At 36.0% G+C, this 15,094-nt stretch overlaps 2 protein-coding genes across 4 annotated transcripts; one reads left to right on the forward strand and one right to left on the reverse strand.

The window, feature by feature from the left end:
• Positions 1–2,278: 2,278 nt before the first annotated feature.
• LOC121257023 (cinnamyl alcohol dehydrogenase 1-like) lies at positions 2,279–5,140 on the forward strand. Of its 2 annotated transcripts, XM_041157881.1 has the most exons (6): positions 2,279–2,749; positions 2,853–2,995; positions 3,098–3,211; positions 3,345–3,572; positions 3,905–4,344; positions 4,739–5,140. In XM_041157881.1, the coding sequence occupies exons 2-6, from the start codon at positions 2,910–2,912 to the stop codon at positions 4,939–4,941; spliced, it is 1,071 nt and encodes a 356-aa protein (XP_041013815.1). In that variant the 5' UTR covers positions 2,279–2,749; positions 2,853–2,909; the 3' UTR covers positions 4,942–5,140. The 2 variants fall into 2 exon arrangements, with proteins under 2 accessions (XP_041013815.1, XP_041013816.1); XM_041157882.1 differs by lacking the exon at positions 2,279–2,749 and having other exon boundaries at positions 2,810–2,995.
• A 2,187-nt stretch (positions 5,141–7,327) lies between these two features.
• On the reverse strand, positions 7,328–14,063 carry LOC121257024 (protein unc-50 homolog). 2 transcript variants are annotated; one of them, XM_041157883.1, is made up of 10 exons: positions 13,841–14,063; positions 12,950–13,017; positions 12,679–12,704; positions 11,803–11,893; positions 10,981–11,076; positions 9,722–9,793; positions 9,409–9,467; positions 9,201–9,323; positions 7,815–7,886; positions 7,328–7,736 (listed from the first exon to the last, which is right to left on the reverse strand). In XM_041157883.1, the coding sequence occupies exons 1-10, from the start codon at positions 13,928–13,930 to the stop codon at positions 7,672–7,674; spliced, it is 762 nt and encodes a 253-aa protein (XP_041013817.1). In that variant the 5' UTR covers positions 13,931–14,063; the 3' UTR covers positions 7,328–7,671. The 2 variants fall into 2 exon arrangements, with proteins under 2 accessions (XP_041013817.1, XP_041013818.1); XM_041157884.1 differs by having other exon boundaries at positions 12,679–12,738; positions 13,841–13,998.
• Positions 14,064–15,094: the final 1,031 nt, after the last annotated feature.

Consider the following 15,094-nt stretch of genomic DNA (forward strand, 5'->3'; position numbering starts at 1 on the left):
CAAGATATTGTTATATAAAATTTATATGAATAATACTTTAGTTATTATTCATTAGTATTATATGTTATTCTAAATTTATAGATTAGTGTTTATCCATTAGTATTACATGTTGATGTTATTATGCACCTTAGTGTTTATAGTATATTATATATACATTAGTATTACATGTTATTATATTTATACATTAGTAATTTAGTGTTACAACTTACATGTAACATGGTGCTAATATTATAAATTTGTAATAGTATGATATTTACATATAGTCATATACTAAACTATTATTATTTATTAGTCAATTTAGTCTATATATTATAGTATAAATATATTATTTAACTAGTATATTATTGAGTTTAACTAACTATATAAGATATAGTTGTATAAAATTTAAATGATTAATATATAGAAAAACACATATATTTTTTATAAAATATATATAAAATCGGAGGCGGAGTCGGAGGACCATGTCGGAGGCGGAGGCGGATTGTCGGAGGCGGATCGGAGCGGAGTCGGAGTCGGTTTTTCAATGACTCTGACTCCGACTCCGACTCCGACTTCCGATAGGGAAAAAACTCCGACTCCGACCCCGACTTGTCGGAGTCGGAGCGGACTCGGAGCGGAACCGGAGCGGAGTCCGATTCGGAGTCGGATTGTCGAATTTTTGTTCAGCCCTACGTTCTATATTCATATATACCGTTAAGTAATTAACAGATAAAAAGATAATCAGTACTGTACAAAGATAAATTCTATTTCATTTGCTGGACTTTGACAGACGACGACAAGCCCATCTTAAGTCAAGAAACTCGTAAGAGCTCCCAACTTCAGCAGCCCATCCCGATCATCCAAAAAAAGAGTCCAAGACCTTTTCCCGAGGCCTAAACGCCCAACTTCACCAGACCTTCCCGATCATTAAAAAAACAAAAATGTAGAGAAGATCTCGGTTCAATTCTACCCAAATTAATAAGCTGTAATGGTGGTGAACCCCCATCATCGTCCAAAAGAGTCAGCCTCCTATTGACCGCCACCGTCCAACACTACTGCACCCAACAACTTTGGACCCTACATCTCGCGTCTTACTCAACTTGTGCTCAAAATTCGCCATAGCTAGCAAAAGACAATAACAACTACGATACCCCGATCGTAAACGGCGCCGCATTAGGAAAGAAAATCTCCTACAGCCTTGCTCCCAGTAAAAGCCAATGCCATTTGTTCCTGCAGGGTGCATGCAGATCAGTGTGTCGTTTTGATCTGAATTTTACTCCTCGCCCATCGTTTGCTGTGTACAAATCAGCCATTTTGTGTTGCTATATATGGGACATACTCCATGTGCATTGTGCTGATGAGGTATTGGGAACACCATTAATATTATATAGTTGTAGACCTTGAATTTTGATGGCATGCTTATAACAACTGCATGGAAATGTTATCTTCCTAGCTTGCTTAATTATGAGTACTTGCGCATAAGTGCCTGCGAACGTACGTGGCCCATATTGCATCGTTATCTTCTTATTTATATATACTTTTCTTCATCACGTACGCTTTAATTATTTGGTGGCGATCGATTTCATCATGCAGTAAAAGTTAAGGCTGTATTTAGATGTAATAGACTTATTACGTGAGATGTGAACGGTCGGAACCCTTATTATATATAGATCAGCTCAAGAGTTGATGCCTAATTAATTAAATTACAGATCGTCCTAATTACAATATTTCACTTCAGAAAGTATTAATCAAATACGGTAAAGAATTAGTACAGTAATTGCACCATATAATTGACAAAATAGCACTATATATATTTTGGACCGCATGCTTTTTATTAATCGAAACATTAATTTCACAAAACTATAGAAGTATATTATTTCTGTTCAAAAATCCCCCTTAATTGCCTTTAATTTATAAGAAAACGTTTGTTAGGGAAAAAAACCAATCAAGCACGTACAGAAAACGGAAAAGTCACCGGGCAAGTTGCTCTCGGTCTCGGGTAATGCGTCTTGAACTCTTTATTATTCACGAGCCGTGTCGAGGTACGTGTCCGTTTCTTCTTGCTACGTCCAATAAAGACACACCACCTATTCTTCTTTTACGTTGGAAGACAGACGATGTGACGTCACTCTAAACATGATTTTGACTGCGTGCTCCATCATCGTTTGAAAAAATTTCCAAATATCAAAAATCTTTAAAAAAAGAAAGAAAAAGAAACTTAGGTTGGGGGCTGGCTCACAATTACCCTCATCACGGGATGGATATACTAGCGTATGATGGTGGCTGACCTCGACAGGGGGTTTTGCAATGCATGGCCACGTACGGCACAACCCTAGCTGGCTTCTAATTGGGATGGCAAATTCACCCGCGCGTCCGTCTACCACTAGTGCGTGAGTTGCATGCGTTGTTATTGTTGTATGTCTTAGGTTTGTGTCCCACCAAACTTTCAATTATCTGTCTTATTTTTAATGATTTGTTAATATTTTTCCTAAGAAAAACATAAATTCGTAAGAAATGGATCCTGAAAATTTCATTGAAAGAGCTAATATATAATAATCAATTATATAATGCCCCTTCACTGGCTGGTAGTCCCAATGATAGCTTAACCTATTTTATGGACTACAACAACTGCTGTTAGAATTTTGTTTGAGACGTCCAACCCTCTTGAAAGATGCGTTGCTCGCTTTGACGGAGATCACGGAGTTGTAGTGCGGTAGAGGATCGATCATCGAAGTAGTGGATCCCATTCACCTACGACATCATCCGTCAGGTTGCTGAGACTTCATACCTAGCTACTAAGCTACTTTCTTATCTTTTGCTTTCACTTTTCGTTTTGTCCAATCTCACTCAATATATACACATACGCCGTTCAGGTTCCCCCTACTCTCTCTCTCTCTCTCTCTATCTCTCTCTCGTGTTGTCCTAGGAAAATGGCCCTTGAACCAGAGAGAACAACAACAGGATGGGCAGCCAGAGACGCTTCTGGGATTCTCTCACCTTATACTTACAGTCTAAGGTAATCTTAATCCCCTCTTTGATTTTCTTTTCCACAGATTTTACGGCACGTTCCTTTGATTGACCTCATTGTGGTTCCTTCCTGAAACGAAAATTCTGGCAGAAACACAGGCCCAGAAGATGTTTACGTCAAAGTACTCTGCTGCGGAGTTTGCCACACTGATATTCATCAGATCAAGAATGATCTTGGCATGTCCAACTATCCCATGGTTCCTGGGTAAACTATATATATCTATGCACCCCAACTTCTATCGTTTACTTTGAGTGCTAGTCACAATTATCTCTCAGCTCTCTCTCTCTCTCTAATATTTATTTTCTTTGCTTTAAATGTAACCATTATTTTGAAACAGGCACGAAGTGGTTGGTGAGGTGGTGGAGGTGGGATCAGCTGTGACCAAGTTCAAAGTAGGAGACACCGTGGGAGTCGGAGCGATCGTTGGATGCTGCAGAAACTGCCGCCCATGCAAAGCGGATATTGAGCAATACTGCAACAAGAAAATTTGGTCCTACAACGATGTTTACACTGATGGCAAACCCACCCAAGGTGGCTTTGCTGGCGCCATGGTGGTCGACCAAAAGTAACAACAAAATCAGAACTCTTCTAATTCTTTAACATGCTAGCTCTATGCCATATCCTGATCATATATCCTACAACATAAAATGGAATCCTTGAAAAGCCGAAGTTTACACTTTTAACACCATTATTTAAAAATATTCTATGACTGAGATTTCATCAATCAATATAATGAATCCACACTTGGGCTTCGAAATGAGCGATTCTATGGCTAAAATGTTTTCAAAACCGTTTTTTTTTTTCCCTCGCAAGTTGCAAAGCAAGACAAGAGTAAATACCTAAGCTTTTGCCTGTTTTGATAGAATTCTAATTAAGGCTCTTTCTGTTTGTTTATAGATTTGTGGTCAAGATACCGGAGGGGATGGCCCCAGAACAGGCAGCGCCGCTATTGTGTGCAGGGGTGACAGTATACAGTCCGCTGAGTCACTTCGGGTTGACCCAGAGGGGATTGAGGGGAGGGATATTGGGGATTGGAGGAGTAGGACACATGGGGGTGAAGATAGCTAAGGCCATGGGGCACCATGTGACTGTAATAAGCTCTTCAGAGAAGAAGAGAGAAGAGGCTATGGAGCATCTTGGGGCTGACGAGTACGTGGTCAGCTCGGACTCGACTCGGATGCAGGAAGCGGCTGACTCACTGGATTATATCATTGATACTGTGCCTGTGTTTCACCCTCTCGAGCCTTACCTTTCTTTGTTGAAGATGGATGGCAAGCTAATCTTGATGGGTGTTATAAATACTCCTCTGCAGTTTCTCACCCCCGTCGTTATGCTTGGTGACTCTCTCTATCTTTCTCGACTGCTCTATAAGTTTTGGTTTCAGTCCTATTCTTTTATTTGGTTTCCCTGGTTTTAACTCCATAATGTTATCTTTTATCTTCCATGAGTACTTTCTATTTGTTTACATGAGTAGTAGGATAGGTTTGCTGGCTATCTCCTTGGGCTTTTATATTATTTAGTCGGTTCTTATTTTCCAAACAATTAAATGCTACCATTGGTTGGTAAAACCATTTGTCAAGGGTTAATTTCTTCTGTTTTAATTAATGTTTTTGGAGGTGAGTCCTCTATTCTCTCTATCTCTCTAAATTCTGACTGAAAATTCTTCTCTGGTGTTTGGTTTCTCCGAATCTTCTGCTAATTGCGGGTGCTCTGCTGTTTCTGTTTCAATAGGGAGGAAGTCGATTACAGGGAGCTTCATAGGGAGCATGAAGGAAACGGAGGAGATGCTTGAGTTCTGCAAAGAGAAGGGCCTAAGTTCCATGATTGAAGTGGTGAAGATGGATTACGTTAACAAAGCTCTTGAAAGGTTGGAGAAGAATGACGTTCGATACAGATTCGTTGTGGATGTTGCCGGAAGCAAACTCGATCCGTGAAAAACCAGGGCACTCATGAAAGGCCTAATCCTATATTCCTATACTGTACTTTAAGATACATGCAGCTAAATGTCACTATTCGCTCCGAGTAGTGTTCAATGTTTTTCTCAAATGATAACAATCTGAGGTGGTGTTTAATTTCTTAAAGATATTGATGTTTTGTGTTCCGAATCTTATTCAGCAATTGTAAACGTGTTGCGCGCAATATGTTTGTTGTGCCGTGTGGCTTAAATGTTGGATTAGTAGCGACAATGTAAGCTTTAAATTTTATTATTTAATATTCGTATTTGTCATAGGATATATTTTAAATATGGCTATCACTTAAATAGGAAGTCCTATAATTTAAAACGCTTCTTTGGATGCTAAGGTGATAACATATAGTTTGTTGGCTGATTGGGCTCTGCTTTTAGTCTTTAGAACTTTAGAGATGGAGGTTCTTTTATTATATTAAAACGGTTTCATCTAATCTTATTATTATAATTTTTTTAAATTTTTATATAAAATATAAAAAATAATTTAATTTTTTCAAATTTTAAAATAATAATAATAATATTAAAATAATTTTTATTTAATTTTTATTTAAAATTATCTCATTTTATTTAACTGTTCAAACAGGCCTTATTTTATCAAATAATAGATAAGGTTCGTACAGCATCTTAGCCGAGTGTTGGTAAACGTCGTTCGTTTTTTGAAGACAGAGAGGGGAAGAAGTCTTAATTATCTGCCCAATAAATCATTTGATAAATCATCTGCCCGTCATCAAACGTTGGCCCCACTTCTATAATTCCTAGCCTTCTACTTTAATGGAAGGAAAATTCTCCTACTTTTTAATGAGATCGACACACGATTTTGCTCAAAAAAGAAGCCTTTTTCAACCACCACAGTTTTTAGGATACATACGAGAAAATTAGCTTTGATCATAAAAGTTCAATCACCTTTGCTATTAGCACCTAGTCCACGTGGTTGGTCTTTTATGGCCTTGAAAACGCAATATGATTTGGCTGATTAAACTCATCCCACCAACCTCATTAGAAAAATCAAAAAGTCTTGCCACTTTCCTGACTAAGCTTGAAAGGTTTTGTTCTTTAGTGTATGCAACCATGCTCGTGGGTTTAAAATTCAAACCGAGCAGTGGAATCAACCTGGCTAAATTTTGGTCAAATTTTAATTAGGTTACATAAAAATTAATTATAATAGACTTAATATATCTATAATATTTTTAATTAAAATTATTTTCACTGCCCAAATCTGACCCTCCCAAGTTGCTTTATTTTAGACATAAAAAAATTACTCTTTCCAATCATGCCTGCTATTCTGATTTCGATTTTACTTCTTCTCTTTAATTGGGTTGATGGTGATACTCTGTGTGGGAAATGAGTTTCTGGTTTCGATCATCTTCAATGGGTTTCTGGGTTTCGATCATCTTGGTCCAGATATATTCTTTTATCTTATAGTTTTCTCAATTGCTCTACGTATCTATATATTTTATTATTATGAGGCTCCATAAGTCGTAAATCTCAGTTGTGCTGAGATTGATAAGAAGTTTTGGTAATTGGTATGTTTGAGGAATCATCGTGTGAAGACCCATACATTGTGATCCATGTATTAAGAAATTGATAGATATTCCAATTACAATTAGAATTAAAATAATTGAAAATGTTAAAATTAATATTTTAATAGAATAGTGATAGATTTGGAGAGTTTGTTATTTGGTATTGTTGAAAAGTAACTAGTTAAATTTATAAAAGTGAATTTCCTAATTAAATTTTGACCAAACTTGACTAAGCCACTACTAATACTTTTAATACAAATAATTTTTAGAAGCCACATCCCAACGGTGAAAAACTGACGATTTATTAGATCCACGTTATACGAACCTGTTATATGAATTTGGAATTTAATCGGTTGAAAAATATGTTGTATTTACACGCTCTTCGAGACTTCGAGTTCCTCCGTAGTCCGTATCAATATTTTTTTCTTTGCCTCTTTCTTCGTTCATACATCATTTAGTACATTGAGATTGTAGGGGCGTCAGACGACGTAAACAAAGCATGGAGAGATGAAGATCTTCAACGAAGTTACTAATGATGAAAGTAACGGATCAATTAAGGCTCAGGATGCATGGTTATGAATGATGTCGGGGCACCTACTGGGTTGTTTGCTAACGCACAAGTAATCTTTTCAGAGCTTGGTTTCAACACTTTTTCAACTAGCTTGAATTGGCTGACTGTCATACTCCCCAAACCACCTACAATGGGTTACAAAGACAGTCATTGGCTTCTAATCAAATCTGAGCAACTCCAGATTCTTAAGAAAAACGAAATAAGCAGCTACCTTGAACATGATTTCCAAACACTAGATCGAGGAAGACACTTCTAAGCATGGGTAAAGTGAACTCTTGAATTTTTGAACCTATTATGATGGTAAACACGTGCCAATATGGGAAAAAAATCAATACATTCAACAGATCCATTGATCAATGTCCCCAATCACTAGATATACACTTAGCTGCCCTCCCTTCACTTGGTTCCAACTTGCATGTCGCAGTTGCAGCAGAAAGATTCCCAGAAAGAAAGCTACAACAGTTGCTCCATGCGGTGCAGCTGCTTTTCCTTTCACGTTTTCGTTAAACAGTCATAGCATTCATCGAAGCCTTCCGTGTGCTGCTGCGGTCCCTGAACTAGTCCTCAAACCTCATTATGTCTGTACCTAAGTGTTAACCTTACTGAATCATAAACGTTGACTGAAGTACAAGTTCATAAAATATCTTGAAGGATTGAAGCCACTCAAAATCACTGCAAATTAAAACAATTTGAATTAGCTGCAATATAATCCACGGGAAAACACAATCAGGCGTCACATTCAACACTTACAAATAGGAGAAAGGACAATGACAGCACCAATGGGATATAGAAAGAAAGTGGTCCTCTCCAGAAAGGGCAACACTGCAAAAGGACACCATATTAAGTTAATGAAGACAATTAACTCACCATATCTGAAACTGAAAGCCATATCCAGTCAAACAATTTACGGAAATCTAAAGGTCCAAATAAACTGGTTTGGGAAAATTGTACTTCACCCCCTCAAGCTACCAATCCTTTTGCACTACGGCCACCAAACTACCATTTTTTTAGAAGCAAAGACACCAACATTATTAAAGAGCGTTATGGGTGCAACCCATCTAATCAGAAAGTATACAAAGGAAAACACCTAGCTACAGTGAGCAGCAGAACAAGAATTCATAAAATCTACAACAGAAGAGAAGCAAGTGTTATTTGGGTGATTGTCCGCTCATACAGGGATTTGAGCATGGAGAAATTCAGTTCCATCAAATCTTTTTCAAGGAAGGAAGAAGCGTCTGGGAGCCAGCACCCCTTCAGGTCCTTCTCCATTATGCAGACGAGACAAAGGGTAAGCGGGGACATATCAAAGTCTTTCAATGGCAAGACCACACATTTGACCACTAAGCACCGCTTTATTCACCAAATACAATAAGGCCTGATGGTTCACAAAGAAAAGAACTTTACACCCAGTCTCCACTTTTTGACTAAATAGATCATGGCCAACAACGCCAGTAACCAAGGCACCAAGAACCCTCTCTATGATGGGACAAAGAAGAGTCTCTAACCACCAGCTGAACGATTACTTCCATTACTGACCCGAAGGACACTAAATTCACCTTTTATCACACAATCTCCAAAATTGTAGGAGTTCTTTTCCTTCTATATATTCCACGTCAAGCACAACAGTCATTGTTATACATCTGCATTCTATTTACTTCCTATTATAACTCCCCAAGCCACCAATAACTCAACCCCCTTTTGTGGCATCACCCAATTAATCTCGACGAGGTGGAAGATCATTGAAGCAGAAAGTGGTTGATAACTTACTTTCTGATTAATAAACTACATGCACAGAAAAATGCATAAATTGTCATCTATACCACATAATAATAAATTTTGATCAACAAACCGATCTGCTTTACATTTTTTGCATCGAAAATTTTTCATTTCACTCATAAAAACTTGTTCGATTTGAGGATCCAAGCCATACAGCCACAAGACCTGTTTTCACTGTGTTCAGAAGAGAAAAGAACAAAGTCCTGGGAAACTCCTGGGTTTTGCTTAAATTGCTATTAATAATATTTTTACTTATCAAAGAATAATATGGACCTGGATTCACTCCCACCCAAACACTCTTCTCCTTGCAAAAAAAAGAATGCTTAAAGCATACCAGTAAGAACAAAGAAGTTAGCTTACCATCATAACCTAGAAAGTTCAGATAATGGTAGTAAGAAGCCGCCGCCATGAAAAGCAAGTTTGACAGCAACATGGGAATGAAACCATGGGCTACCAAAAGTGGTGACAAAAAGTAATGCATGACTGCCACGAATAAAACACATAAGAACGTGCCATTAATCAAGGTTAAATCTAAAAATAAAAACACATACGGTAAAAGAGCAGTTACCATAAAGTAGAACAAAGATTGGGAAGAAAGAGTTGCAATGAACATCAAAAGCGTACAGCCTTCAAACGAAAAAAGTCAGCACGCTGAGTTATTTAGATGGTAAATACATAATAAAAGTAAAAATAGATCGCATTTATAAAGAAATTGAAAGACTAAAATTGGGAAAGCAACAAATACAATATTAGCAAAACACAACAATGAACACACATGAATATATAAAAATTTGATAAACTTTGTTCCAACTAAAACTTGGTTAAACTATAATAAGAATTCAACTTGTAATGAAGTGGGAAACAAAATTTTCCAGACTTGCCATTCAACTCGTTGCTCAACCACATGACTGTTGAAGGGAGCCTCTTCCCGAAGGTAAGAATTAGTCAGGAACCTGAATGGACAATAAGAAATATAAATTGTAATTACAATAATATACTGAACAACATCAGGTCAATCTATAGGGTGAAATAGAACATTGGTGGAGACACTAGAGTAAAAGCATTTCAGCCAAATAAAAAAAAAATTAAAACATCCATGTGGGCTCATTTTCATTGCAAACCATAAAATTACTTGAGATCTTAATTTAGAGTTCAAATAATGTGCAGATGGAGTGAAAAGGGTTACATAAAATAAGGAGCTGATAGTATTTTTATTTTTGTTTTTCTAATAGTATTTGAGATAGAACAATAAAATGGAATACACATAACTGACTCCAATTAGTGGATAAGGATCCAAGCAGCTGACCCAGTTTAAGTGGGATAAAGACATGATTGAATTGAGAATTATCTTAAATTCCATATTTTTTTAGAAATCATGGATGAAAGAAAGCCATTTGTCTGACTGCAAGTTGAGTTTGAGTAACTATATCATGGGGAAGAGCGTTTTGTGCCAATAATTTTCTTTTTCTTTTCAAGAAAACTAAAATTCAACATAGATGTCAAAACATCCTAGAGATACTGCCCCCACAATTAGTGTTTAGCCTGCAAACAGTAATCCATTTTATTATTTTCTTAGGCTAACAAACAATCTCACAATAGGAGTTGCATAAAAGAGAGATGTTCAGACTATGGATTTCGTCAATGTCCAAGGATCATAGTCTTTGCAATTAAAGCAGGAGCTGGACAGTTAATGCTATAGGTCCCATGAAAGACCTGTGCCAACCCATGCCATCCTCTGCAACAATTGCAAGGAATATCAGCGCAATAGCTAGTCCAGCCTTGCAGCAATATCCATTCCAGATTTGTACCTTCCATGACTTATTGAACAATTTAGTAGCAAAGCAGGTGCTCATACTGTTGGTCCCCAAGCAGGTGACTTCAAATTTCAAACTTAGTTCAGATAATAAAGTCATAAACCAGCGACATTGTTCTTGTTGGTAAATATGCAAACAACACAACTCGCAGCAAATTTAGAAGCACCAGCTACTCCCGCAGTTGTCCATCGTGCATGAGAAATTATAAAGCTCAGAAAGGCTGGCATGGTGGGCAATTTTACAGATGTCGGTATTACAATAAAGTACCCCAACAATAAGACAATTACGCAAGCATGATTTCATAGTTAGAAGGAAGTTGCTCTTACCAACAACTTGTAGCTATAACTACTCCAGTTATCAAAAAATGGAAAAGCAATACTGAGATAACTACATAAACAGCATGTGCAGCACTATGGTCATACCTGAAATAAAAGAAAGATAAGAAAACGAGAATCAATACAGATTTTTTTTATAAGTAGAATCAATACAGATTAAGGCTAGGCTTGGATACAAAAAGCATTTCATCTCATCTCATCTAATCATTACAACTTTCCCAAATTCCCACACAAAATACAATAAATAATTTAACTTTTTCAAATCCCAAAACAATAATAATATTAAAAAATAATATTCTAACAATATTTTATTCAACTTTCACCTCAACTCACTATCCAAACCTACCCTAAAGAACTCATGATGCACGACTTGAACAATCAAAAGTAATATATAAGGCAAATAAAATATTTAAATAGATATTGTGAGATGATAAATTACCTATCTGAGAGAGTAAAACAATAACTGAAATGTGTGCTTGCAGCTATTCAGCACCGGGATGAAATATGAGTATCAGATCTATATTAAAGGATCTCTCTCAGCTAGTTTTCATAATTTGCTTGTATCTATCTCTAGTGCCTAGTGGTTGTTAGGGGTATTCAGTGTATACTTCATCTGTACTTGAGCTATTTTCTATTAATAAAATCTTATTCTTACTTAATATATATATATATATATATATATATATATAAGCTCACTCAGCTGAGCATTGAGTAAACCAAACTTTTTGACACTGGTTTTGAAAATGGTACAACTATCACTATTTAGTAGTATTATAGCAGTAGCCATCAAGAGCGAGTATCTTAGAGACTTACGCAGCACAATAAGCCAAAGTTGCAACCATCAAAAGAATGCTGCAGATTACAACAAAAGCAGGATCGTCACGTGCCCATTGATTCTTAGTTTCTGAGACCAAAAACAAAGTAAAGCTTTCAAGTTTCATCTACAATTAGCAGCAAAATTTCATATTTCCATACATTTAATGAGTCTAGACTCCATGGCACTAACAACTAAGAAAGTATTGAGACTGCAAAATATGATTAATGTTTCTCCTTCTCTATTAGATTTTTTTTAATAAGTAATCAGAACTTTAATTGAATAGCACAAAGGCTTAGCCAAAGTACTCAGGATGTATACAAAAGAAACACCCAATTAGGAACAGAAAAAGATACAAGGAAATCATGAAAACCCATCCCCTTAAAATCTATAGCACCTGCTCAAAGAAAGAGAGTGTTGAAGAAGAAGGTTTTAAGCTCTTCCATTGTCCTTTCATGGTCCTCAAGATTTTATAATATTTTCCCTCCAAATACACCACAATAAGCATATAGGAGATATCTTCCAAGGAAAAAAGTTGCTATCTTGAGGTATGAGTACCTAGAATGAATGCCAAAGGGTCATATCTACACCTCTGAGACTTAATTTCGGACCTTCTAGAGATGATACTTTGAAACTTATAGGAAACACTATAACAATAAATTAAAATTACTCTTGGCCTTGGCTCATCTTCATACTTAGCCTGCTGAAGGCGACATCTTATTACAATCATTACAAACTGTTAGTGCGGTTGAAAGCTTTGTTAGTCAGAAAAAACAACAGCTACATGTGATAATCTAATTGTAACACCAGACAACAAATCAACAGCAACAATTACATAACAGTAGCAAATGATATCCAATGGAAAGTGGACTTACGCTTGTGATACTTGGTGTGCTGATAGCTACATCCATTTGAAAGTTCAACATGCAAAATACCTAATCAGTAATTAGCAAGTTTCCATATCTAAACTTGACAAATCTTGTCCATGGTAAAAAAATATAATTAAAATGAAATGAAAAGGTCTCCTCTTACAAGAGTGGGTAACTAATTTTTGTAGTAAGAATATTAATATCAGTAGGAAAACAAATAACAAAAACAAAAATATCTTTCTTGTTCACAAAAATTCAAAGGGTTGTGGATACTTACACAACTTTTGGCGAGGTGCATAGGTGAAGCATTTGCCAAAAGGTATATTCAACATCCATTTGTTGCCACTACAATGAACCAGCCACGAGCAGAAATGAATACACGAGAAAAAGATTTTTTTTTTTTAAATATAGGGCAAGTTGAGTGTGGGTTCAATCAAATTTCAAATTTCCTAAAAAAATTGACCCAAGTACACGGGACATGTACAAGAGCAACCAATGGAATCTATTACAATCAACCAATGGAATAAACAGGAGTAATTTTTTACCATTACGAAGGGAATGTCCAATATAGCAACGGCCAGAACAGCAAATAGTAAATGAGAGAGCGAGAAAATTGCAAAATCATATCAATAGACCACTTTACGCAATTTTATACCTTAGTACTGTTGCATTAGCATACAACATTATCGATGAGAGACAGATGCTCTTTTTCTCGGATTTTTTTTCCCGGGCAACAAGTCCGATACAGAATGTAAGAAAAAATAGTTAGACAATAAGTTCACCTAATCAAGATTACTAGCACATAGATAGCTAACATGTTTATGCTGATTTAGCAGTGGATGAACCGCTTGATCATCATCAACATCAATCGGGGACTTTTTACACGAATCGAGCAAATAAGCCAACAATGAAAATTTACCGAGAGTAGAAATTAACACTCAGTAAACTTCTAATTCTAGAACAATAAACCATACATCATTTCAAAGAACCAAATGTTCAGGTCATGATTGAATATAGAGTTGGCTCGCCAGAGTGTGTACAATAATACAATTCGTATATCGAGCTCGTGAACATGATGCATATTCAGATGATAATTGTGATAAGTTGGAAATTCGATTGGGATGGAAATCAGATCCACTGAGGAAAAAAAAACTTGAGAGAGAGGAACCTTGACTATTCGGCGGAGGTACTGAAAGAACATTGGGTTAGATCGAGATGTAGAGGACGACGAGCGCCCTTTCGATACTGTGGGCAACATCTCCTTCTACCCTTTCGACTTCGCAGATTCTTCTTCGATCGAGGAGCTCTGAATTTTCCACAGCCCTCGCTCTCAGATGGGAAGAAAACGTAAAAACGACGCCGGCTGGTGAGCCAGTTAGGCCGATAGATGGATTCTATCTTGGGCTTGGGAGGGACAAAATTTTGGTTCGGTCAAGTCGATGCGCCTAGCGCCACAGATGGATTCTATGTTGGGCTTCCCGTAGGGCCCAGGTTTTATTGCTTGAACTGCTTCTGTACACATGCAACCGTCGAAGGCCGACTGTAATGTCTGGCAATGATCCCCTGGTTGAAAGTGTAACGTTTGATCCGGAACATTTGTTAAATTCACAAAGTGATATAGTTTTATATAATATATTAAATCTATTTTATAATTTAACATATTACATCAAATTATGTCAGTCTTTAAATTTTATTTTACAGAATTTCTTTATAGTTAAAAACATCTTTCTTTATTCTACATTGTTCCTGTAGATGTATATCCTTTTATTTTACTTGTAAAAGTATTGGCATTAGATTTATTAAAGTCATTTTCAAAATTTAATAAAAAGTATATATTTTCTATAAATTTAAAACCTTTTTTTCCTTAACCCTACATTAGATTAGCTATTAGATTCATCAAAATAATAATATAGTATTATTTTTTTAATAATAATACTTTTATTTTTTTTTTCATATTTTACAATTACACTAACTATATGTACATTAATAATTTAATTTGATATTTAAATTATTGTTTCCCAACTAATGTATGTATATATTAAAGAGAAACTCTATTTGCAGTCCTAAGTGAATGATTGTGTGTGCAGTTTCATTTATGAATAGGGTAAAAAAAGAAAAATCATTATTTTAAAAAAATATATTATTATAATTTTAATTTTTTTTAAATATAATTGTATGAGCTTGCATGAGCAGTCCCAAATAAAGACTGTATATAAACTAACTCTATATTAAAACCGGGTATGCTCAACTAGATTTATCAATAGAAGTTGCTGTCATTCACAAAATACTATTCCAAGCATCAGTGATCAGCACACGATCATTCCATAACAATCCAACATTCAGATTTATCAATACAATGTGCTACCATTCACAAAATACAATAACACAAGTTATAGATCAGCCCACAAAAGGTTAATCTTTC

This window comes from Juglans microcarpa x Juglans regia, chromosome 3S (genome assembly GCF_004785595.1).
Source record: "Juglans microcarpa x Juglans regia isolate MS1-56 chromosome 3S, Jm3101_v1.0, whole genome shotgun sequence".
Lineage (NCBI taxonomy): Eukaryota > Viridiplantae > Streptophyta > Magnoliopsida > Fagales > Juglandaceae > Juglans > Juglans microcarpa x Juglans regia.

What these genes read in the sequence shown, in the direction of transcription:
- LOC121257023 (XM_041157881.1), top strand. Translation starts at nt 2,910, where the DNA reads ATGGCCCTTGAACCAGAGAGAACAACAACAGGATGGGCAGCCAGAGAC. An exon ending in GCCATGGTGGTCGACCAAAA is followed by an intron (nt 3,573 to 3,904) that starts GTAACAACAAAA and finishes GTTTGTTTATAG; the next exon opens with ATTTGTGGTCAAGATACCGG. An exon ending in CACCCCCGTCGTTATGCTTG is followed by an intron (nt 4,345 to 4,738) that starts GTGACTCTCTCT and finishes CTGTTTCAATAG; the next exon opens with GGAGGAAGTCGATTACAGGG.
- LOC121257024 (XM_041157883.1), bottom strand. Translation starts at nt 13,930, where the DNA reads ATGTTGCCCACAGTATCGAAAGGGCGCTCGTCGTCCTCTACATCTCGA. An exon ending in GCACACCAAGTATCACAAGC is followed by an intron (nt 11,894 to 12,678) that starts GTAAGTCCACTT and finishes TTTTGGTCTCAG; the next exon opens with AAACTAAGAATCAATGGGCA. An exon ending in ACTTTGGCTTATTGTGCTGC is followed by an intron (nt 11,077 to 11,802) that starts GTAAGTCTCTAA and finishes CTTTTATTTCAG; the next exon opens with GTATGACCATAGTGCTGCAC.